Source organism: Carcharodon carcharias, chromosome 16 (assembly GCF_017639515.1).
Source record: "Carcharodon carcharias isolate sCarCar2 chromosome 16, sCarCar2.pri, whole genome shotgun sequence".
NCBI classification, from domain to species: domain Eukaryota; kingdom Metazoa; phylum Chordata; class Chondrichthyes; order Lamniformes; family Lamnidae; genus Carcharodon; species Carcharodon carcharias.
The window spans coordinates 21,945,814-21,972,789 of NC_054482.1; the positions used below are offsets into that span (position 1 = coordinate 21,945,814).

The following is a 26,976-nucleotide window of genomic DNA, read 5'->3' on the forward strand; positions in this document are numbered from 1 at the left end:
TCTCCCTCCATTTGCTGTTGGCTCACAGTGAGCCTGAGCAGCAACCATAGGAGGGGAATGGCCTGTGATTGGAGGAGCAGCTCCTTGTAGATTCTTCCACTCTAACGTACCTGTCTGACCGGCATTTTGAAAACAATAAGGGGTTTCATGGGCTACAAAAAAAACCCTTGGGCTGCCAACTGGACAAGTCTGAACTAGTCAGTTTCACATTAATTGTATGTAAGAGAAAGTGACTTAGGGGTTTCTTCTACTCTCCTTCTGAGCTAACAGACACAGCTGCAGTTCTATCAATGATGAAACTAAGTTGTGAATTTGCGATTTTAATTTTTACTGTGGGAGCTGGAATTATATAATCAGCTCTATTATCTCCTCTTTCACATGCTCTTTTTCTTGCTGTCCGACTGAGTACAACTCTTGATCTTCCTGTTCAGTAACATTGTCTTCTGTTTCCATATCTATCAAGCGCGCATTCGAGGATTTCCAGACTCCTGAATCAGGAGTATAAATTTCTGACTCAGACTGTGAACCTGGTTGGCGTGGCCTGGATCTCACTGAAATCCAGTGGACCTCTCCTGCCAACTCAGGAAAAGGACTCCATTGCAATTCGCAACTAGCTTTTTCTGCTGCTTCCATGGCTATAGCCAGATCACAGGCCTCTCTCCACAGCAGCTCATTGACTTTACTCAAAAGTTGGGCCTGGATCTTATTACTGTTTAGGCCTCCTGCAAATGTGTCTCCAAGGCTAATTTCCAAGTTTGTGCCATGCCCACAGTGATGAGTGAGTTTCTTTAATTTGAGAATGTAATTTGCCACAGTCTCACTTGGCAGAGAGGGCAGTATGATCAAATTCTTGGCTATTACGATATATTACATAATACTGGAGAAGTCGCTGAGGCGAAATGCTGATAAATCCCCTGGGCTTGGTTACTATATCTCCTAAGAATTTAAAAGAGGTGGCTTTAGAGACTGAGAATGTATTGGTTTTAATTTTCCAGCATTCTGTGCTTTCTAGAACAGTCTCCATGGTTTGGAAGGTAGCAAATGTAACCCTGCTATCCAAGAAATAGAGGAAGAGAGAAAAGTGGGAACTATGGACCAGTTTGCCTGATATCAGTAGTACAGAAAATGCTAGAATCTGTTGTTAGGGACATGGTAACAGGACACTTAGAAGAAGGATTCTAGGAAGGCGATAAACCAACCATGGTTAACCAAGAAAGTTGAGGATAGTATCAACTTTAAAGAAAAAACATACAATGTGGCAAAGGTTAGTGGTAAGACAGAGGATTGGGAAAGTTTTAGAGACCAACAAAAGAGGACCAAGAAATAATAAAGTGGGAGAAACTAAACTTTGAGGGTAAACTAGCAAGTAATATAAAAACGGACAGTAAGAGCTTCTTTAAATATATGAAAAGGAAGAGAGAAGCCAAAGTGAACATCAGCCCCTTGGAGAATGAGGTTGGGGAAATAATAATGGGGAACCAGGAAATGGCAGAGGAGTGGAATATATACTTTGCTTCAGTCTTCATGGTAGACAACACTAATAGCATTCCTAAAATATTAAATAACCAAGCTGCAAAAGAGGGGGGAGAAAATAAATACAATAACTATCACTAAAGAAAAAGTACAAGGGAAATTAATGGGGCTAAATGGCCGATAAGTCCCCTGGACCTGATGGGTTACACCCTAGGATATTAAAGGAAGGAGCTACAGAAATACGGGTGCACTGGTAGTAATCTTCCAAGAATCCTTAGACCCTGGAAAAGTCCCAGAGGATTGGAAAACTGCCAATGTAACACCCTTATTCAAAAAAGGAGAGAGACAAAAACCAGGTAACTACAGGTCAGTTAGCTTAACATCCGTCATTGGGAAAATGTTAGAGTCTATTATAAAGGATGTAATAGCAGGGCATTTAGAAATACACAATATAATCAAGCAGAGACAGCAGAGCTTCATGAAGGGGAAATTATGCCTGACAAAGTTATTGGAACTCTTTGAGGAGACAACAAACAGGAGAAATAAGGGGGAACCAGTAGATGTACTATATTTGGATTTCAAAAAAGGCATTCAATAAGGTACCACATATAAGATGATAGCCCATGGTGTTGGGGGTAGTACATTAGCATGGATAGAGGATTGACTAATTAATAGAAGATAGTTGGGATAAGGGTGGCATTTTCAGGATGGTGTCCTGTAACTTGTGGAGTGCTGCAGGGATCAATGCTGAGGTCACAATTATTTACAATATATATTAATGACTTGGATGAAGGAAGGGAATGTACTATTGCCAAGTTTGCGGATGACACAAAAATAGTTGGGAAGGCAAGTGGTGAGGATGACACAAAGAGTCTACAGAGGGGTATAGACAGGTTAAGTGAGTGGGCATAAACTTGGCAGATGGAAAATAATGTGGGAAAGTGTGAGGTTATGCACTTTGGCAGGAAGGATAAAGGAGTTGAATATTATTTAAATGGAGAAAGACTGCAGAAAGCTGCAGCACAGAGGGATTTGGGGGTCCGTGTGCATGAATCACAAAAAGCTAACATACAAGTTCAGCAGGTAATAGGGAAGGCAAATGGAATGCTGGCTTTTATTTCAAAGGGAATGGAGTATAAAAATACAGAAGTCTTGCTAAAACTATACATGGCACTTGCTAGACCACATCTAGGATACAGTTTTTTGTCTCCTTATCTATGGAAAGAAGTACTGGCATTGGAGGCAGTCCAGAGAAGGTTCACTAGGTTGATTCCGGGTGTGGAGGGATTTTCTTATAAGGAGAGGTTGAGTAGGTTGGGCCCGTACTCATTGGAGTTTAGAAGAATGAGAGGCAACCTTATTGAAACATTTAAGATTCTTAGGGGCTTGATGCTGAGAGGTTGTTTCCCTCTGAGGGAGAGTCTAGGACCAGGGAGAATAATCTCAGAGTAAGGGGTCACCCATTTAAGACAGAGATGAGGAGGAATTTCTTCTCTCAGAGGCTAGTGAATTTGTGGAATTCTTTACTGCAGAGGCCTGTAGAGGCTGGGTCTTTAAGTATATTCATGGCTGAGATAGATAGATTTTTAATTAATAAGGGAATCAAGGGTTATGGGGAAAAGGCAGGAAAGCGGGTTGAGGATTATCAGATCAGCCACAAACTCATTCAATGGCAGAGCAGACTCGATGGGCTGAATGGCCTACTTCTGCTTCTACATCTTATGGTTTTATGGTCTAAAATCACAATACAATTAAGCAGAGTCAACATGGTTTTAGGAAAGGAAAAAAAGCTTTATAAGGATTTAAATAGTAAGGTAGATAAGGGAACCAGTGGCTGTATCATATCTGAATTTTGAAAAGGCATTTGATAAAGTACAATTTTAAGAGATTATTGGAAAGATTAGGGCTCATGGGATTGAAGATAATAGATTAACATGGATTGAGAGAGTAGGAATAAAGTGGTCATTTTTGGGTTGGTAGGTTGTAACTAGTGGAGCACCTCGAAAATTAGTTCTTGGGTTTTAGCTATTCGCCTCAATCACTCTAGTGATTTTGGTCAATGGTTCACAACATTTATCACTCTTTCCAGTAAATATTTAAGTAAAAGAAATAATAAACACTGATTTGAAAATGCTACCCGATTCTAACTGAAACAAAAATTAATCGTACATTTGATGATGTACTTGCGATCCACAAATAGGTCCAAGTATCAGACATACTGGGTTTTTATTCTGAAGGTAGGACATCATGTACAAGCTTCAATTTTGATCTCCCAGACCTATTGTAGCAAAGCCATAACAAGATACATACTATGTGTTGAATGGGGTCCAATCAGCTTCAAAAACAAGGCAGTCTTTCTGGATGAGTGGAGGAGATTTAGTGAATTTTGTGTTCTCATTAAAGTTAATGTCAGTGTTGTGCAATGGAATTGTTTCCTAGTTTAAGTATGTGCAGGTTATAATCAAACTTTGCAGATAAGCTATAGAATGTGCAAAGCTCTTCTGCACTGTCCAGACCCAGTACAGCACTGCCCAAATACAGAATCAGATGTCCCCATTTGCTGCTCAATCAATCGTTCAGGTCAGATACACTGCATGTTAGATAAAGAGTAGAGCTCCCTAATAAGGTTTTGAAAGTCAACCATAGAATGGGTTGGACCCCGAATAAAGCTCACTTCACAGTCCCAAAGAAATGCCTTACCCTGATCATATTTCCATTTCACACACTCTGAAACACTTTCTGAAAGTACATTACCCAGAGTTTTATGTTCACAAGCCTTAGGACCCGAGTTGGGACTCCCAAACTCATTTCATTTTGAATCCTTCCAGTCCTTATCCTGTAATTGAGATCATGGCACAATGACAAGGCCATGAAGTACCGGGGAAAACAAAAAGCGTTGCTGTCCTGAGCATAACATGAACAAAACTGAGTGGGATTATCCTCCCCTACAGCCTGAAGACCCTATTTATAAAAACACACTTACCAGTCCCTCCACTCCCTACCCCCAACTCCACTCGACAGGCAATTTGAAGGCAGCCTTCATAACATTTACTTTAACTAGTTTAATATATCATTTTGTAGAGACATGAATAACTTCAAATCCTTCAGTTGAAGTTTCATTGCACAGATTGTTCTGCATTTGCGCTAATCCTACACTCTTTACATTGCTTCAAGTCATTAATTGGACAATGTCCAGTATTTTCTCACAAGGAGCCATCTTCAGTTCGCTACATTGCATCTCTTTTTGAGACTGTAACAATCCTCCAAGAGGCCAGTGACTAGACACAAGATATCTGATACAGAGGTGAGGGAGAACCAGCTACTCAATGCATGGCATGCATAGATAGATGGCACGCTGCCACCCGTTCTTCTGATCGACCTTCTCTGAGGGTGCAACATTCAACTTGAATTCTGCAGCAAACTAGGAGGAAGACACATCAGGCATCAGCACTGGTGTCACAGACACTACTGAAAAATGATAGGTACTTGGTTCTTCAATTACACTGATATGGTCAATTTGCATAATCCTACGAAGATCAACTGGGTACCACTGATGTCACAGATTGAACCTTTACTTTACACTTATGCCCCATTTGACAAGGATGGCTAGTAAAATAGTTGGAAGTCTCACACTGGTGCGGTAGATGGAAGCAATCTCCACCAGCTAGAGCTGAAGCTTGATTTTGAACAAGAGTGGGAGACCTTTACTCTCAGTGGCTTTGCAATACCTAACCCAGGAGTGATGTGTGCAATCGCCAGGGTGCTTGACACACAAGGCAGTGCACCATGCCCAGCACCACTACCCCTCAAGCTTTGATGACCCACCACTTGCCAAAGGAAAAGATGGATCAGATCCCCCACAGCTACAGCAAAGAATGGCTCAACAATGTAAATCTATGCTAGCAATCAATTTTGAAGGTAGATTGAAAGAAATGTATAGTCGGCATGTGTCTTGATAACCTATCAAAACAGCAGGCTGTGTAAACACATGACTGACAAAAGTAAACTGAAACAAAAAATAATGATGGACATTAGCAGGGAGAGACTTGGATTTACCTTCTGACGAGAGTGTCTCCCTTGAGAGCTCTTATGACCAAGTCATGAGGAACATCAGTTTACTTAGTTACCATGTGCTGCTTAATTCAACGGCTCATTCTATGGGGTCCCTATCTGGGATGCAGTCTCCAAATGGCAATCACTGCACGTGCATTTTGGTTCCAAATTGAAATCCGATAAAGTTTTAATGTTACGAACGCTGGAAAGTATCTTGCCCTAAGCATAATGAGCACACTGTGTTCCTTTGCAATTACTTTCCAAGAATGCATTTTTAACATAAAAATGAAAGGCAAAACCATACAGGCTCCATGAACCGATGGCAAACTGTCTACTTCTGAATTTTATCTTGACAATGTGTTCTGAGTGGCCATCATGAGATACAGCCATTATTCCCGTTATATCAACAATGTGAAGAACAAATGTTACCATCTAGTGTTTGATGCATCCAAAAAAGGCAGAGTGCCTTACAGAGCTTGGGTTATTGAGTGACCAGATAGAAGGCTGTTAAGTGGGCTGTGTAACAGCAAATACAACAATGGTGGCTTTAAAATAGTAAAAAAAATACCAAGCCATTTCACAGGAGGATTGTCAGCCAAAATTTGACACCGAGCCACATATCAGCACAGGTGATCAAAACTTGGTCAAAGAGGTAGATTTTAAGGATCATCTTAAAGGAGGAGTGCGAGGTAGAGAGGCAGGGATGCTTAGGGAGGGAATTACAGAGCTTCGGACCTTGGCCACTAAAGGCACGGCTGTCATTGGTGAATAGGGTTACCAATCCTCCAGGATTGTCTTGGAGGCTCCAGCAATTGAAGATTAATCTCCAGGAAACTTCTGGGAATGACTTCCAGGAGAAGAACCGTAGGGACATTTATTAAGTGTTTTTTTCCATTGCCTTTTGACCATGTTTATTTATTAGTTGGATCAGCAGCCAAACCGCGCAAGATGGGGTGTGTGACGAGGAAGGGTAAGTTTGGTGACCAATGGCAGAAGTGTGGGGTCAGGAAAGTTAAAGTCAGGAAGTCATATCATGAAACCTCCAGGAATACATGCAACCAAAGTTGGCAACCCTATTGATGGAGTGATGGAAATCAGGGATGTCAAGAGACCCAAATTGGAGGAATACTGAGATCTTGGAGATTGTGGAGCTGGAGGAGTTTACAGAGATGGGGAAGGAGGAGTCCATGGATTCGAACACAAGAATGAAAATTGTAAAACTAAGGCACTGAGGGACCATGAGCCAATGTAGATCAGTGAGCACAAGGATGAATGGTGAACAGGACTTAGAGCAACAGAGGGAAAAGCCACGATAGAGAGAGGTATACAAGCAAAGGTGCAATGATTGACGGAATGGCCACTGATGCTAGAGTGGAGAATAAGAATCATGCAACTGCCTGGAGAACCAGAGGGTGCAGATAAGGATGCAGAGCTTGAGAAGGTCATGAGGTTAGAGTCAAAGAGAGACTTGAAATTGAGGACGAGAATTTTCTGGTTGTTTTCTAGAGCCAGGAAGCTGGTGCAACTTGATGAGGTCAAGGGAAACAGTCAAGGCAACTGATTGACTCCAGATACTCCTTCACTGTCAACAAAGGTGGCAAAAACCTCCAGAAGGTCTCAATGAGCTCTGATGGCTACGGCCAGAATCAGCAAAAAAAAGCTTTCCTTCTAACCCGCCAACAGTAAGCAATGACAGCTGACACTATTCCTAAAAAGAAAAGCACCTTTACAAGCAGCTTAGCTTGAGTGATGCCCTGCTACCAACACTAAAAGGCCTGGAGTGAGACACTTGCAGCAAACCTTTTAAAACGTCCCCTCACTCTGGTTGTAGCTTGACAGAAACAACAGTTTGCCTAAAAATCCAGAGCACCAGAAGACCCTACAGTATCCCAGCAGGTCCTCTCATACCTCTCAGCTCAATGTAAATCGGGCACTTTCACACCACAGCTTAACATTGATGCAAGGCCAAAACCATCTCACACCAACACCTGGGCCAGGATTTTCCCCTCATTGGGCAGGCGGGAGAGGGGGGGGGGGAGCTGAAGAGTTGTGGAAATTAAAAATAAAGATGATGGATCGAAATCTCGTTTCGCCCGTGGATGAGGTTTCTCAAAAAAAGCAGAGGCCACTTGGCCTTATCACTTGCCTGCCAACCACAGGGTTGGACTGGCAGTGAAAAATTAAATTTGATGACATTTTTAAGGGCCTTAACAGGCCTTTTCATTGTCAGCGGGTGCGCCACTGACTCCCGTGCTTGCCTGCGGACTGAAATGTCACCCTAATGCACGATGATGTCGGGACGCTCGCCCAATGCCATCGCATGTCATTTTACGCTCGAGCAGGTCGGGAGCGCCCCCTCCCAATCAGTGAAAAATCCTGCCCCTGGAGACTATGAAGTCGCCTCTTGTACGAATTACGCGCACATACCCACATGTGCACCCCTGAAGCACTCTGGTGTGCCCACAGGTGAAAGGATGGAAGGTGAGAAAAGACTGCCACCCCCCCACCGATGATTAACCCTTTCATTAGGCTTGCTTGATTAAGCAGTGCAGTCTCGTCCAATGCCAACCGCTAGCGGAGGTAATGCAAACCGATAGTCAATTTGAACAACAGAAAGCCTCCATATTGAAGATTTGCCCATGCTGGTCACCTGAATGGTTATCTTGAGGCGGAATTGCCCCAGAAATTGGCAAAGTTCGATATCGGGCGGGGAAAGCCGTCGGCGGCAGTGGCGACTTTTTCTGCTGTGTCATCTGCTACTTTGTTTAAAAAATTAAGAGGCACGGGTTTTGCATCGGATCACTGGCGGGCGGCCTCTGAATAACCCACCCTACCGTGACCTCAGGACTTCAGTAACCCAGGTGCTGCATTCAAAGGCTGTCCCTGCACAGAGTTAGCACTCTTCAAGGGGTAGAAAGCTGCTGGGGCCTGGTGGCTGCCACAGGGAGGAAACCTGCTGCCCCCAGATTTAGCAACGCCTCCATCGAACACCTATTGGATGCAGTGGAGACCTGCTGGGAGGTCTTCTACTCCTGCTCTGGGCGAAGAACCTCATCCAAGGTCACTAATCCAGCATGGGAGGTGGTGGCAACAGTGGTCAGTGCCAACGGCCTCCAAAAGAGCACAGCCACCCAGTGCCAACAGAGGATGAATGATCTCCTCCTTTCCGCCAGGGTAAGTCACTCTTCTCTTCACTCTCAACTCACACACTCACAAAGCCATCACCCACCCACAGGGCCCTCACTCACTGCCTGCACAAGGGACATCACCATTCACTCTCTCACGAACACCTTCATCTTCCCTGCGGATTGTGTCCTCATCCCATCCATGGCACCACTCAGCACCCACACATGCCAGGCATTCTTCTCATCTGGCTTGGCAGGCATTCTGCTTACACTCTGTCCATCTGCATTTATGCAGGACAAGCTAGCACACAATGAAAGGGAGAGATGGTAGACTAGTAGAGGAATGCCCGACATCGAGGTCCTCACGGACTTTGAAAATAGAGCCATCCAGCTGGCCAAGAAGGATCTGGAACAAGTGAGGATCCAGAGTGCAACATCCATCAGACAACCGTGCTGTGAGTGAGTTCCCCTGTTCCGCAGTATCCTGCCATGCTCTAATTATCTCTCCTTGCTTTCGCAGGTACACCTAGGAAGCAGCCAAGTGGTTCCACGAACCAGGTCCTTGACTCCAGCCCCAAGAACACCACAGAAGAGGAATCCACAGATACTGACACGGAAGACCCATCACAGTGCTAACCCACACCCTCCACCAGCATAGAGATACAGATCTTGGTGGGACCTAGTTCTAGAGCAGCCTCGTGGTCACAATCTGATGAGCAAATCGCACATCGCACATCGCACAGTCTGATCCACAGCAGGCGGCGGCAGGGGCTTCCCAAGTTGCTAGCACTCGGAGGACTGCTAGAGGCCAGAAATCTGCTGAATTGATTCAGATGATGAGCCTCTGGACTCAGTCATACCTCAGTTGCTGGAGCTCAAAGGCTAGCTCGGGAACATCAGGAAGGGATGTCCGCTGCACCCCTCAGATTGCAAGGCACAATGGAGGAGTCCATCTGCCTTCAGTCTGTGGTGATAGCGCTGGCATGTCAATGGACCAAGGTCAACATTGGCAGGATGGCGCTGCCATGGAGACCTTGGTCCAGGACATTGGTCCTGCATTGCTGCAGGAGCTGCACTCCATCGCTGAGGCACTTGCTGGCATCCATCAGTGTCAACATGAGAGGGGGGGGGGGGGCCGGGCATCTCGATCTCACTCCAGCTTCCCCTTCTCCTCAAGGAGTCAGCCAGGGGCCCTCGGGCACCCACAGGGAGGAGGATCAGCAGTTTCACACCCCTATCCATCCACCCAAGTGACTCCGGGAGTGTCTGGCTCATCTAAATCCCCTCTTCTTGTGACCCCAGCAGTTCCATCTCCACAGACTAAGGAGCATGCAACTGCCATACAGCAGGACCCCAAAAACAGGCTGGGGTCCCCCAGCTAACAGCCCTCAAGAGGACGCCGGCTAAAGTCACCACAGACAGCAGGCTTCCTCCACCTCTGCTGTGGGTGTCTGGGGAGCACCAAGGCGTAGTGGCAGGTTAGAAAGGTCAAGAAGATGTAACTCTTTCTGAGTTAAAACAATCAAACTAAATTAACAAAATTAGGCACAGCCCCTAATTCAGGTCAGCTGTAAAACCAAGAACAAAGTTTAAAGGAACCTTACAAACATTAAACCAAAATGTGATAAAAGGGGTCAATAAAGCACCCCAGTCCCCGCGGTGCCCACCGAGCACGGAAGGCCTCGAGTGTGCCGGCAGACACCGCGTGCTCCCTCTCCAGGGACACCCGGCCGCGAACGTAGCCGCGGAAGAGGGATAAACAATCGGGCGGGACTCCCCCGTCGATCGCCTGCTGCCTGGACCTGTTAATAGCCAACTTGGCCAGGCCCAGGAGCAGGTTCACAAGGAGGTCCTCCTGCTTCCCGACCCCCTTCCGCACCGGGTGGTCAAGAAGATGTAACTCTTTTGAGTTAAAACCAATAAAACCAAATTAACAAAATTGGGATAAATCAGGCACAGCCCCTAATTCAGGTCAGCTGTAAAACCAAGAACAAAGTTTAAAGGAAACTTACAAACTTTAAATCAAAATGTGATTAAAGGGGTCAACAAAACACCCCAGTCCCCGCGGTGCCCACCGGGCACGGAAGGCCTCGAGAGTGCCAGCAGACACCGCGTGCTCCCTCTCCAGGGACATCCGGCCGCGAACATAGCCGCGGAAGAGGGATAAACAATCGGGTGGGACTCCCCCGTCGATCGCCCGCTGCCTGGACCTGTTAATGGCCAACTTGGCCAGGCCCAGGAGCAGGTTCATGAGGAGGTCCTCCTCCTTCCCGACCCCCTTCCGCACCGGGTGGTCAAGAAGATGTAGTTACACAACGTGGGCATGGGTGTTAATCACTTGTACTTCATGTTGACCATTGTAAAGACACTCCCAAGAATGTCTTCTTGTCTATGACTTCTTATTATGCCGAGCAGTGTTCATGTCAATCAAATGTGAAACCTTTCTTCCTGAACAAAACAAAGGCTACTGTCGCAGTCCAGGGCCTCTCCCCTGTGCAGAGTGTAACCTTCTGGTCACAATGATTCTCCAGCTTCAAAGTCACTGTCCAGATCACGTGCACCTCCGTGTGACTTGTGTTTGCTGCACACTCTTAACAGCCTTGAACATTGAGTTCTGCCAGTGGTCAGCAATGATTCTGCAACATTCACATTAGAACAGGTTATTATTCGGCTGCTGTTAGTGAAAACCTGCTGTGCTTAAGTTAGTTGCTGTGTGTCCCTCACATTACATCTATGACTATAATACGAAAGTGCTTAATTGGCTATGAAGAGAATTTTGATGTCCATGGATGTGAAAGGGGCTAAATAAATGCCTCTTTCGGCAGAGTTAAAGTCAATTAGATTGATTCCCAGTAAAAACTAAAGTGGGATTTTACTGCACCTGGCACGGACAGTTTACTGCAAATTAAACTTGTCAGAATTTGTAATTGAGTGTAAATACTGTCCAAGAGTCACCAATGCAGTTATTTCCATTAACGCATTTGGCATTAATATTAATGGCATTTGTAAAATCGCCAATAGCTCACACTTTTGCTTGATGATTCATATTTCAAGGAACGATGCCTCACGAATATTTGCTTGAAGCATTTTTACTTTTACATTTAAATCTGGTTGTTTAATAATTTTTTTTATCCACTCACGGCATGTGGGCATCACAGGCTGGATCAGCATTTATTGCTCATCCCTAATTGCCCTTGAGAAGGTGGTGGTGAGCTGCCTTCTTGAACTGCTGCAGTCTATGTGGTGTAGGTACACCCACAGTGCTGTTAGGGACGGGGGGGTTCCAGGATTTTGACCCAGCAACAGTGAACGAACTGCTATATATTTCCAAGCCAGGATGCTGAGTGGCTTGGAGGGAAACTTCCAGGTAGTGGTGTTCCCATGTATCTGCTGCCCTTCTTCTAGATGGTAGTGGTTGTGGGTTTGGAAGGTGCTGTCGAAGGAGCCTTGGTGAGTTTCTACAGTGCATCTTGTAGATGGTACACACTGCTGCCACTGTACAATGGTGGTGGAGGGAGTGAATGTTTGTGGATGTGGTGCCAATCAAGTGGGCTGCTTTGTTCTGGATGGTGTCAAGCTTCTTGAGTATTGTGGGAGCTGCACTCATTTAGGCAAGTGGGGAGTATTCCATCACACTTTTGACTTTTGCCTTGTAGATGGTGGGTGAGCTTTGGGGAGTCAGGAGTTCAAATACTCGTCACACGATTTCTAGCCTCTGACTAGCTCTTGAAGCCACAGTATTTATAGGCTAGTCCAGTTCAGTTTCTGGTTAATGGTAATCCACAGGATGTTGATAGTGGGGGATTCAGTGATGATCATGAAATTGAATGTCAAGGAGCGATGGTTAGATTCTTTCCTATTGGGGATGGTCATTGCCTGACACTTGTGTGGCACTAAAGTTACTTGCCACTTGTCAGCCCAAGGCTGGATATTGTCCAGGCCTTCCTGCATTTGGACATGTACTGCTTCAGTATCTGAGGAGTCGTGAATTATGCTGAACATCATGCAGTCATCAGTGAACATCCCCACTTCTGACCTTATGGTAGAAGGAAGGTCATTGATGAAGTAATTGAAGATGATTGGGCCGAGGACACGGCCCTGAGGAACTCCTGCAATGATGTCCTGGAACTGTGATGATTGAACTACAACAACCAAAGCCCTTTTTCCTTTACGCTATGTATGACTCCAGCCAGTGGAAAGTTTTCCCCTGATTCCCATTGATCCAGTTTTGCTAGGGCTCCTTGATGCCACACTTGGTCAAATGCTGCCTTGATGTCAAGGGCAGTCACTCTCACCTCACCTCAGGGGTTCAACTCTTTTGTCCATGTTTGAACCAAAGCTGTAATGAGGTCAGGAGCTGAATGGGCCTGGCTGAACCCAAACTGAACAGGTTATTGCTAAGCAAGTGACACGTGATGGCACTTTTGATGATCTCTTCCATCACTTTACTGATAATTGAGAGTAGACTGATGAGGGAGCAATTGGCCGGGTTGGATTTGTCCTGGTTTTGTACAGGACATACCTGGGTAATTTTCCACATTGTTAGGTAGGTGCCAGTGTTGTAGTTGTACTGGAACAGGTTGCCTAGGGGCCGGTAAGTTCTAGAGCACAAGTCTTTAGTACCATTGCCAGAATATTGTCAGGTCCCATAGCCTTTGCAGTATCCAGTGCCTTCAGCCATTTCTTGTCATCATGTGGAGTGAATTGAATTGCTGAAGACTGGAGTCTGTGATGCTGGGGACCTCCGGAGGAGGCCGAGATGGATCATCCATTCGGCACTTCTGGCTGAAGGTTGTTGCTAATGCTTCAGCCTTATCTTTTGCACTGAGATGTTGGACTCCCCCATCATTGAGGATGGAGATATTTTGGAGCCTCTTCCTCCAGTGAGTTGTTTAATTGTCCACCACCATTCATGACTGGAAGTGGCAGGGCTGCAGAGCTTGGATCTGATCCATTGGTTGTGGAATTACTTAGAACTGTTATCACTTGCTGCTTATGCTATTTGGAATGTAAGTGGTCCTATGTTGTAGCTTCACCAGGTTGAAAGCTCATTTTTTGGTATGTCTGGTGCTGCTCCTGGCATACCCTCCTGCACTCTTCATTGAACCAAGGTTGATCTTCTGGCTTGGTGGTAATGGTAGAGTGGGGGATATGCCGGGCCATGAGGTTACAGATTGTGTTGGAGTACAATTCTGCTGCTGCTAATGGCCCACAGAACATCATGGTTATCGTGTCTTCAGTTGTTAAATCTGTTTGTAATCTATCCCACTTATCACAATGGTAGTGTCACACAACGTGATGGAGAGTATCCTCAATGTGAAGACATTTGTCTCCACAAGGACTGTGCTGTGGGTCACTCCTACTGTCACTGTCATGGACAGATGCTTCTGCGGCAAGCAGGTTGGCGAGGATGAGGTCAAATATGTTTCTCCCTCTTGTTGGTTCCCTCACGACCTGCCACCAACCCAGCTATGCCCTTTAGGATCCACCCAGCTTGGTCTTGGATATTGAAGTCCCCCACCCAGAGTACACTCTGCGCCCTTGCCTCCCTCAGTGCTTCCTCCAAATGGCATTCAACATAGAGGAGTACTGATTGATTAGCTGAGGGCAACTGTACGTGGTAATTAGCAGGAGGTTTCCTTGCCCATGTTTTACCTGGTCACATGAGACTTCATGGGGTCCAGAGTCAATGTAGAGGACTCCCATAGCAACTCACTCCCGACTGTATACCACTGTGCCACCACGTCAGCTGGGTCTGTCCTGCCGGTGCGACAGAACATTTGCCAGGGATGGTGTCAGGAAGATATAATAATATTCATAATTTTATTTGGAATTTATTGTAAAGTACAATAATCATGGGGTCTGTGTCTATGTGTGTGTGTGTATGTGTGTGTGTTTTTGTGATGTCATTAAATTACAGACATCTGGACTGAAGGCTTTGATGTATCAAGAGAAGCTAGGTTTGAAATGTTAAATAAGTAAACAAGGCTGGAGTTTTAGAATGTAAGGTGTAAAAGTAATATTTGCATTTTTAGATAAATTAGAGTAGTGAATTTCAAAGAGGTGGTAAGGTGTTACATCTACTCAACAGAGGCTAAGCCAACTAGCGTGTTTATTTTCCCCAAAGCTGACTGATAAAATTGGTACTGGGAAAGATTTTTATTATTAGAAAAGCTAAGTTGAAAAGACATATCGAAACAATGGGATTTACATTGAAAAGGGAGACATTTGTATAAAGGAGAGGAGGCTGAGTACAAGGAAAGGCACTCTAAGATCTAACAAGTGTGAAAAGCATCCAGTCTCTGCGCCCAAACTGCTGTCTGCAAGAACTGAAGTTAAGAAAACTTACTTTGAATTTGAGTGTTCAGTGCATCGTGTTAATTTGCCTGGATCTTTCAAAATCCATGTGTTTCTACTGTTGCCTTAACGGAGGTGCAACTGGGAGTAGATTAACTAGAGGATTTAGGAGTTATCATAGTGGTAATTTGTAAACCTAAGTATGTGCTTAGAATCATTTCTTTTATTAATAAAGATTTAATTTAATTTAATTTGTAAAAAAATGAGGCTTGGTGGTCTTATTACTACTGAATTCAAAGCCCGCAACTTGTAATAAATGCAAATTGCAAATAGTTGTGGCAGCTGAACTTTCAAACCCAAATCCCCTAGAATGACCTCTCTCATCAGTCATGACCCGAACACTCTGAGTCGTTCCAAACACATTGAAGATCTCCTGGTGGTGCTCATGTCTTCTCCAAAGTTTTTGATGTAGATGGTGTATTCCAGAACTTTACTTCCAAATTCAGCTTCTCGCTCTTTATGAGTCTTTCAAGTTTCCCTCCGGGATTTGAGCAGCTTGGCATTTACCATTCACATGGTAATGGATGTGTCTGGGACCTTGACCAGGGTTTTCCATGCCTGCTGGAGTCGGGCATGTTCGGTGATGTGAGTGGACAATATGGCATGATTGAGTTCACCACGGTGTGAAACCAGTTTGCAATCGCCTGCTCAGCCCACCCATCGGACATTGGGAACCTCATTATAATACAACAGCATATCATTATTAGGTCAGCTCACTGGAATTATCCCCCCCCTCTGCTGGTCATCTGCCCACATCGACCGGCAAACACACTGACGTGTTTCACGACAGCATATATAAGGCGTGCATCTGGCGAGCTGCACTTCGCTTGGGACTTCAAGGTCTGTTTGCCAACCTTGCTTCAGTCAGTTTTTGCCTTATCAGCGTCAGGCTTCACAGGCTGCACCACATCACTTTTATGAGGGCTCACGGCAAATTTCTACCTACCAGACCAGCCATAGGTGGGTGGCTTTTCAACGGCTGCAGGGCTAGGGCTGTACTGCGGAAGGAGGGTATCCCAGAGTGTGTGTGGGGGGCACATGTTGATCTGTGCAATTGGCTTCGAGATAGTGAGGGCTGAGGAGGCAGTCTCCAGAGGAGATGAGGCCAGATGGGCATGTGAGGTCATGTGTGTGAGAGAATGGGTGGTGATGTCCTTTGAGCTGGAAGTGAGTGAGATTCCAGTGAGTGTGTGATGGGCTTGTGTGTGTGAGTTTAGAGCGATGAGATGGTTGCCATACCCTGGCTGCACAGATGAGATCACTCATCCTCTATCTGCAGTGGATGGCCAACCTCCTCTGTGCAACATTGGCACTGATCACCACTGCCATTGCCTACCAAGCCGGAGTGGTAATTGCAGCAGGCCAAGGACGGACATGTGGGCATGAGAGTAGGATGGTGTGTTGAAATGGCAAGCGACAGGAAGGACTGGATCATGCTTGCGTCCAGACTGAAGGTGTTTTGAAAAGCAGTCACCCAATCTGTGCTTAGTCTCCCAATGTAGAGGTGACCGCATTGGGAACAGTGAATAAAGTAGAGCAAATTGAAGGAGGTGCAAGTGAAGTGTTGCTTTACCTGAAAGGAGTGTTTGGGGCCTTGGACTGTGAGGAGAGAGGAGGTAAAGGGGCAGGTGTTGCACCCTCTGCAATTGCTTGGGAATGTGCCAAGTGAAGGGGCTGAGTTGGTGGGGGTGATGGAGCAATGGACCAGGGTGTCATGGAGGGAATGGTCCCTATGGAATGCTGGCGGTGAGGTGTGGGGGGTGAAGGGAAGAAGCGCTTGGCGGTGGCATCATGCTGGAGTTGGAGGAAATGACGAAGGATGATCCTTTGAATGCGGAGGCTGGTGGAGTGATGTGAGGACAAAGGGGACCCTATCATGGTTCTGGGAGGGAGGGGAAGGTGTGAGGGCAGAGGTGCAGGATATGGGTCAGACACGGTTGAGGGCCCTGTCAGTCATAATGGGTGTGAGTCCTTTGCTGAGTACCGAACTTTCAGCATCAGGGAGGGGAAGGCCAGGGCATATAGTGAATACATGACAAGGGTTGGGATGAGAAAAAGGGATGGAAGGGGTGGACACAACATAGAAACAAGTGACAGATGGCCTTGCTAGAGCAGGGGGGTTTGGGGAAAAAGGATTTTTAAAAAATACGTAAATAAATAAATAATAAAATACGAATAAATAAAAATGATCCATCTTCGACAATTCCCTTCCCTTCCTTGACCTCTCTGTCTCCATTTCTGGTGATAGACTGTCCACCAATATTCATTACAAGCCCACCGATTCCCACAGCTACCTTGACTACAGCTCCTCACACCCCGCTTCCTGTAACGATTCCATCCCATTCTCTCAGTCCCTTTGCCTCCATCACACCTGTTCCGATGGTGCTACCTTCCAAAATGGCATTTCTGACATGTCTTCCTTTCCCCTTAACCAAGGTTTCCCCCCCATTGTGGTTGACGGGGCCCTCAGCCATGTCCAACCTACCTCCCATACCTCTGTCCTTGCTTCTTCCCCTCTCTCCCAGAACCATGATACGGGCCCCCTTGTCCTCACTTCTCACCCCACCAGCCTCCGCATTCAAAGGATCATCCTCTGCCATTTCTGCCAACTCCAGCATGACACCTTCACCAAACACATCTCCTCCTCACCACCCCACCCCATTGGCATTCCATGGGGACCATTCCCTCCGTGACACCCGGTCCACTCCTCCATCACCTCCAACACCTCATACCCTCCTATGGCACCTTCCAATGCAATTACAGATGGTGCAACACCTGCTTCTTAACCTCCTCCGTCTGCACCATCTAAGGCCCCAAACACTCCGTTCAGGTGAAGCAGCACTTTATTTGCACCTCCTTCAATTTGGTCTACTGCATCTGCTGCTCCCAATGCGGTCTCTTTTACACTGGGGAGACCAATCGCAGACTGGGTGACCGCTTTGCAGAACACCTCCGGTCTTGTCCGCAATCATGTTCCAGACCTTCCTGTCACTTGCCATTTTAACACTCCACCCTGCTCTCTTGCCCACATGTCTGTCCTTGGCCTGCTGCAATGTTCCAGTAAAGCTCAATGCAAACTGGAGGAACAGCACCTCATCTTCTGATTAGGCACCTTACAGCCTTCCAGACTTAACATTGAGTTCAAGAGCTTCAGACCATGAACCCTCTCCTCTATCTTTACCCCTTTTTTAATCCAGATATTTATTTAACTTTTATTTATACTTACTTTTTATTTATTATTATTTGCTATTCAATTATTTATCCTTTTTCCTGAAACCAACCTCCACAAACATGGCTATATGTCACTGGTTTCCATGTTGTACTTTCACGGAGCATTGACCCTTGTTCTATGAACACATTCTGCTATCTTATCTTTATGCCACTATCAGCACCTTTAGTCTTTACTACTTCCATTAATTCTGTCCCTTTGTCTTGTGTCCATGACATCTTTGTCAAATTTCTCCTTCACTCCCACCTATCCCTGACCTTCTATTTTGGTCCACCTGCTCCACGCCCTCTTAATCAGTATAAAATTCATCACATTTCTACTTCTCCTCAGCTCCAAAGAAGAGTCATACAGACTTGAAACGTTAACTCTGTTTCTCTCTCCACAGATGCTGCCAGACCTACTGAGTTATCGCAGCATTTTCAGTTTTAATAACAAAGTTCATATCACCGATGATGCAACCTGTTCTAAAATTGGAAGTTAATTCACTGCTAAAAAAGAGAAATTACTTGAGAGTTGAGTTAATCACATCAGTCAATGTTGAATTAATGTCTTACCTTTTCAGTGTGATCATAACAGCGTATAATACAGAGGCTGTCAAACTCAAAACCATTGGTACAGTGGTACATTCCCTCAAAGACAGGAGGAGGAGGATCACATAGAACAGGGTCACAGCTACCAAGCTCCCAATGCCCACCTTCCAAACACTGTAGTTTCAGGAACTTCCTGTGAATAAAAATGGACTGTAAATTCTACAGAAATCAAGGTGAGAGCAAAAATTTGCAAAATCAAGCATTACTTCAAACAAACTACTTAATCACAATATATGTCCTACACAATCGCTTGTTACTTCTCCACATATTTTGCCCAATTGAATTGTGCACTATCCTTCGCAGTGTAATCCCCAATGGAATTGCTCACTATCACTCACACACTGTAATCCCCAATGGAATTGCTCACTATCACTCACACATTGAAATCCCCAATGGAATTGCTCACTATCACTCACACATTGAAATCCCCAATGGAATTGCTCACTATCACTCACACATTGAAATCCCCAATGGAATTGCTCACTATCACTCACACACTGTAATCCCCAATGGAATTACTCACTATCACTCACACACATTAATCCCCAATGGAATTGCTCACTATCACTCACACACTGTAATCCCCAATGGAACTACTCACTATCACACACACTGTAATCCCCAATGGAATTACTCAGTATCACTCACACACAGTAATCCCCATTGGAATTGCTCACTATCACTCACACACTGTAATCCCCAATGGAATTACTCACTATCACTCACAAATTGTAATCCCCAATAGAATTGCTCACTATCACTCACACACTGTAATCCCCAATGGAATTACTCACTATCACTCACACACTGTAATTCCCAATGGAATTGCTCACTATCACTCACACACTGTAATCCCCAATGGAATTACTCACTATCATTCACACACTGTAATCCCCAATGGAATTACTCACTATCGCTCACACACTGTAATCCCCAATGGAATTGCTCACTATCACTCACACACTGTAATTCCCAATGGAATTGTTCACTATCATTCACACACTGTAATCCCCAATGGAATTACTCACTATCATTCACACACTGTAATCCCCAATGGAATTACTCACTATCATTCACACACTGTAATCCCCAATGGAATTACTCACTATCATTCACACACTGTAATCCCCAATGGAATTGCTCACTATCACTCACACACTGTAATCCCCAATGGAATTGCTCACTATCATTCACACACTCTAACGTTTAATAGAATGGTTCGCTATTACTTCTGCTCTAATAAAATAGTTTTACTTGGCTTGGCTCACTCTTCAGGCTGATACATATCTTTTTTCTGAAAACGTGCTTCCTAATTTCATCCCTAAATAACCTACTACAATTTTATAGATATTTCTCCTTTTTCTCATAGTAGTTTATCTGTGTCTACTTTGTTGAATCTTTTGATCATTTTTAATACACTGCAACCTTGTAAACTCGGGAAAATGCCAACCAAATCTAGGCACACTTGCCTGAATGCTTTAAAACTCAGTGAGATTCTGGTGAATCTGTGCTGTACATTCTGCAAGGGCCAACTGTCCTTCCTGGGATGCATTGCTCCAATCCTGCTCTCAGTGCCCCAACTGTGGTATACTAAGCTTTTCTATACTTCCATCCCTACATGTCACCTTTTCTATTTTCTACCTCGTGACCTAGGACTCATTGTTCCATTACCTGTAAATGGCCAAAAACGCTTGGCATATTGATTTTGCCATATTTTCAGAGTGAACTTGCATAATTCCTTGGTTCTACCACCTCACTTGTCCTTCCCCATAACTTTGACTTTAAGCAACCTCAGTTTTTCTGATGTTAAATTCCATTTGCCTATTTTGTGCTCATTCTCGCCATCTTATCAAAATCCTCCAATGGTGTATGTTGCCCCTGAGGACTATTTACTGTGGCTCCTGTTCCCATATTGTCTGCAAATCAGGTCACGCCTCCCTCCAGCCCTCTATCCATATCACTAATGTACATAGTCAACAGAAGCAGCCCAGATATCAATTGGCAGAATCAAATTACCAACTACTCACTTACATTTTTGATCAGTTTTTATTTTTCTGGTTACTGGTTTGTGCATCAAATGTGTTCCAAAGACCCTGCTTTGCTTTGGCAGCTCAGAACAAACTGACCAAGAGTATTGTACAACAAATTACTGATTTGCAAGTCACATGCTGAAGCCATTGGATATAACTTATGTAAATATGTTGTTTATTCATAAGCACTTTCATGAAAGAGAGTCCCTTTAATTGACCACTTGATCTAACCAAGAACAGGGTTAACTTGATCTCATCTTGAGCACTTAAAAACCCCACCTCCAGTGCTGTGTGTTTGATTCTCTCTCCCCTTACAGTTCTTCCAGTGTTTTATCACGCTCATCATTCATGACCATGAGCAAGGCTGATGCAAGCGTCTACTAGGCATAGGTCTGTATGGGTTCACTAGGGAACTTGGTTGAAGGTGTCCATGGATTAAACTACGTTTTGCCACTTTCTGTACAAGAAAGTAAGGATTTAAAACTTAAATTTAGGGGTGGGTGCTAAGAGTATTATTAGGAATATAAGTAGAGGATTTGCTATGAATGGAATGAGCTGGGACTCAATAAGACCAAGAGTATTATACAACAAATTTCTGATTTGCAAGTCACATGCTGAAGCCATTGAATATAACTTATGTAAATATGTTGCTTATTTGTAACCACTTTCATGAAACAAGGTCCCTTTAAGTGATCGCTTGGTCTAACCAAGAAATAACTAGTTATCACTCTATTAATGTGCTTCTTCCAAATTTTACATTGAGCTATTTTTCCTTGTCAACAATTTTAATCAGCTTGGTGTACCGGACTGGTTTCTCGCTTGAAACAGATATAACTGTATTTAAAGAGGTCTTGAAGAAGCCATATACTTGAACCAGGTCCACAACTAGAAAATTTTGCCCCTAACATTACCCGCACTTAGGGCTGATTTGCCAGAATAATCACATGACCCCTAAGATAGTACGAAAGGTTTTACCCACAATCACTGCACAGCTCTTGGTCTGTAACCCTGTAGGTTATAGTACGTCAAGTGTATACCTAAGAACTGTTTTAATCAGTGAGGATTTCTGCCTCTACCACCCTTTTACATAGTGAGTTCCAGACCCCATACACCTACCCCACTCCCAGGTAAAAGAATTTCTACTCAACTCACTTCTAATTCTGTGAATTACTTTAAATCGATGCCTCCTAGTTATTGACCTCGCTGCCAAGGGTAATAGGTTCTCTCTATCCACTCTGTCTTGCCCCTTCATAATTTTATACACCTCAAATTGGTTTCCCTTCAGCCACCTCTGTTCCAAAGAAAAGAACCTCAACCAATCTAATCTTTCCTCACAATGAAATTCTCCGTACTTATATAGCTCTTCTGTACCCTCTCTAGTGTGATCGCTTCTTGTGATGGGCTGGGCAAACTGGAATCAGTACTCTAGCTGCAGCCTAATTAGTGTTTTATGCAGTTTTAGCATAACCTCCCTTGGTTAATAAAGGAAAGTATTCCATATGCCCTCTTAACCACCTTTCCAACCTGTCCCCATACCTTCAAGGGTCTGTGGGCATGCACTCCAAGCTCACTCAGTTCCTCTACACTCCTCAGTACCCCACCATTTATTGTGTATTCCCTTGCCTTATTTGTCCTTGCCAAATACATTACCTCAGACTTCTCCAGAGTGAATTCTTTTTGCCACTTTTCTGCCTATCTGGCTAGTCGGATTGATATATTCCCGTAGTCTGCAGCTTTTTTAATACTGAGACCTGCGGAACTCCACTGGAAACAGTGTTGCAGTCAAATATGTACCCCAGCATATTGTGATTCCCAAGCTGCTGGGAAGGTTTGGAGCATGGGAAAATTTATCCAATGGAGAAAAGTGAGCTAAGTCAAAAGGCAAATCAACATCTCTAATAGTTAAAACATAGGGTGGAATTGCCCCAGGTTTGCACTAAGTGCGGTAGGGGATGGGAAAAAGACTGTTTTACCCGCCAGCCTCAATGGTGGGTTTTTTGCATGGTATTGTCCCATTCCCAGTGCGTGCCGCCTCATTAATAATGCATTCACAGGAAACATGCTGGCAGCAGCCTTGGATTTGCCCGCCATGCCATGACCTCAGCACTTCCTCGCTCTGGGCACCATATTTAAAGCGTACCAGAGCACAGCCTACGTCATGTCTACAGACCAGGGCTGCTCCAGGCGACAGATGGCTCCGAAAGCAAATATAGTGACGCCTCTCTCTGGGGTGCCTGCTGGCCACAGTGCAAAGGCCGCCGTAATATCCTCTACCCCTGCTCTGGCTGCAGGAGGTCCACCAGGATCACCAATCCAGCCTGCGAGGCGGTGGCAGCAGTGACAGTGCTACCAGAGCACAGAGGAAGTCAGCCATCCAGTGCAGGAGGAGGATGAATGATCTCATTCATTTCGCCAGTGTAAGGCAACCACCTCATCACTCCCAACTCACACACTCACAAACCCATCACACATCCACAGGGATCTCACACCTCAAGGGACAACACCACTAACTCTCACACACACCCTCACATCTCCATCAGGCTCATATCCTCTGGAGCTCGTGTCTTCATCCTGTCCCCCAAACAAATATTCCACAGAGTGCCATGTGTCCTGTTCATACTCTCTGTTTTCGTGCAGGAGAAGCCTGCTCATATCGGGAGGGAGAGGTCCCAGACTGGGGGTGCACATTTTGAGGAGCATGCCATCACGTTGGTGAGGACACGGGCTGTGCCTGTGGTGATGGTGGCATTGGCAGCAAACACCCACATGAGGATCCTGCACCACATCATTCCTCTCTCAAAGTAACTGTGAGTGCTCGCTCTCCTGCTTTTGACTCTGCTGTCATGAACCAATTATCTCTACCTTGGTTCACAGGGAGCTCTGCCAAATGACCGACACCCTCAGCCAGCCAGTCCCTCAGCTCCATTCACGTCCTCACCTCCAGCCAAGAGGACACGTTCTCCACTAAAGAGCTGGAAGACCTGTCACAGCGCTTACCCACACCCTCCACCAGCACAGAGACACACACCTCAGTTGGACCTAGATCTAGAGCAGGCTCAGGTTCACAATCTGGTGGTCCCCACATGGACACGTGTCCGCAGCAGAAGGAGGCAGGTTCAGCCAACTCAGAGGACTGCTGGGGAAGAGGCATCTGTGAGGCTCGAGTTAGATGATGAGCCTCTGGATTTGGCCTTCCAACTCATCATGGAGAATCAGCAGAAGGCTGGGGAACATCACACAGAGCTGTTTGAAGCCTTCAACAGAGTGGCAGAAGAGTCAGATGAATGTGTCCACCTGCTCTCTGATGAAGTGTGCACACAGGAAGGATGGTGGACGCCATGGAGACCCTGGTCCAGCGGAACAAGGAGTTGTGTGCAGACCTGCACTCCATCATCGTAGCCATGGGTGAGTTCCTGCAGTGGCAACACAAGAGGGAAATGGGGCAACTCAACATCCTCCCAGGTGCTCCTTCCCCTCAAGGAGACAGGGCGGGGTCCTCAAGCGCCCAAAGGGAGGAGGAGCAGCAGCTGGACACCCCTGGGTCATCCATGCAGGAATCTTAAAGGCTGTCCTCTCCCTCTGAATCCCCTTTGCCTGCGAACCCCTTAACGTCCTCTGTCACTGCAGAGGGAGCAGCCGGCCCACAGGACAGTCATTGCAAGCCAGGACCCTCAAGGGCTTAGTTCTCCAGAGGGCGCTCATCAAAGTTATCAGAGGCAACAGGGCCAACCATTGCACAGGCTGTTTCCACTCCTGCTGCGGATGTCAGGGCAGCACCTAGAAGAAGTGGTAGGCCTAGAAAAGTTAAGAAATCCTGATCACAAGCAGGTGAACACATTTTATCACTTTATAATCAGAAAATACATTCACTCCACTGGATAATGTGTAATGTTGTCTTTCAGCTTCATTGACAAGCTTCACGAGTCCCCCCCTCCCCCCCACTAGCAGCTCAGTTGCGTGCAGCCAGACCAAGAGTGATTCTAGAGGGAGAAGTGTGTGTGTGTCGGGGCCTTTCAGAGCCTCGTGCAAGCATTCTCCCACACACGCAGAGCCTTGATCCATCACATTCATCTTACTGTCCTGAACATTTTCAATGCTGCCTGCTGGGGTTCTCTTTCAGGTGTCCATCTGAGCTGACCTGCATCTCCGCCCACCCACTGATCACACTCCCATGCTGCCCTTGTGCCCATCCAACACCAGGCTCCACTCACCTTCGATCTCGACAGCCATGGTAGTTGTTAACTTTCTGATCAGCTCCCCTATTCTTTCCCCTCCGCCAGTCACCCATGTCCTTTCCCCCATCACTGTTAACCCACCCCGCCCCCCAGCATCACTTTCCACCTCACCTCTGTGACCTACCAGCCACAACTCTTTTCTTTCGAGGATGTCCCAGTGAATGGCATGTCCCTAACCTTCCTGAGAATCCCCAACCTCCTCTTTCCCGCCCCTAGGGTCTGTGTCTGCCTCCGAGTCCCCACCAACCACCCTCGCCACCCCTTCTACCGTTACTGACACGCTCTCATCCTCCTACTCTTCTGGCTCCTCTGCCCCCTCTCATTCTCACCATTCCATCCTACCACACCCACCCTCAGTTCGCTCCCCATGAGGCAGTCATTGACTCCACAGACCACTCCTTGCATGTTCACCTGGATGTCACCCCCCCCCTTACTCCCTCATCCATCCTTACTCCCTCCTCCACCCTTAGTTCCTCCTCCACCTTTAGTCCCTCCTCCCCCCAGAGACCTTCCCTCCTCTGAACTCCTTACCCGCTCTGAACTCCTTCCCTTACACCATCCCCCCTGCCCTTATACCCACCTCCCCAATTGCCACATTCTCCCCCATTACACCCTCCTCCCACCGTAGTCCCTCTCCCCTCCCCAACCTCAGCCCCCACACCCCTCCCAGTACACCTTCCTCTCCCATTCAAACCTACACCTTCCCCTCCCACCACACCGCCTCCCCCAGTACACCTTCCTCTCCCCCCTGCTTTCGCCAATCATCTGAAGCAGCCCATGGCCAAGATCGTGATGTTTCAGGCCAGAGATATAAACAGAGACCTCCTACTTTCCTGCGTGACAGAACCCATGTCCATGAGAATCCACCCACCATGCGAGGCACGGGTTCATCCAGGGTCCTGTAGGCAGCTGTAGGGCTCCAGCATCTCCTGCTCCTCGGATGCCCGCGGTCTGAGCAAGGCCCAAATGGTAAGTCCCAACTTCTGCACGTCACACTTGTCCAGGCGTGCTCTGGACCGGCGTGTTTTCCCGCCACCATTATAGGATGCAAACCGGGTACACGCCGACCTCCAGCGGGATTCACAGCCTGCCATGGCGGACACTATTGGATCATCTCACTGTGCTTTCAGGCTGGCGTGAAACCGATTTTTGGCCTTCTCGTCATATTGTTACCCCACACCGCCCGCCCGCCAAGACACCCGACACCAATGGCCGCCAGAAGATTCCAGCCATAGTGTCGGCCAAGAGCTGAGGCCACATGCTCATCTACATTGTGCTGGTGATACTCAGGGGAGAGGGCTGAGTGGAAGGAATAATTCAAACAAACATTTCTGTAAGGCAGCCAGAGCAAACCTCATCTGATTTCACAGCAGCTGCTGCACGATCCATTATGCAGCAAAATAACAAGGTTATTTCTAGGAATATGCGAGAAGGCTGATCACTGACATACGCCCTGCAAAGAATTAGGGAACCCCAAAATTCAAGAGCAATCATAAACATCACAAACTCCAATCAATTTCTTGGGATGAAATCCGAGATACAGCACTGAGCAAAAAACCATTCCGGTAGAACCCATGGCAGAAACGTTGCATCTTGTGTGAATTGATTCTCATTTTACTGATGTTTTCATTTTGGCATGGGCTTAACTAGCTGACTAGACGTGCAACAAATGGCGAACCTTGCTGTGATCAACAGAATTTCACATCCCCCTTGCTGTCGTTGCACACTGAATCATCCTTACCCCGTTGAGGGTCTTTCTTGTGTTTACACCATCCTCCTCAGCCAGCAGCATTAGCTGACACAACAGAAAAGGGATTTCCCTGGGCTGAAGAGATCGTTTTGTTGTCTTGTTCGCCTTCCTTTTCCCAATCCCCACTCTGGACT

General features: G+C 46.0%; 1 protein-coding gene across 1 annotated transcript in view; it reads right to left on the reverse strand.

Annotated features, from left to right (window-relative positions):
• pappa2 (pappalysin 2) overlaps positions 1-26,976 on the reverse strand; it is a 641,043-nt gene that overhangs the window by 127,260 nt on the left and 486,807 nt on the right. The window contains exon 17 of the mRNA XM_041207795.1: positions 18,792-18,960. Within this exon, the coding sequence (XP_041063729.1) occupies positions 18,792-18,960 (169 nt within the window). The remainder of the gene's footprint in view (positions 1-18,791; positions 18,961-26,976) is intronic.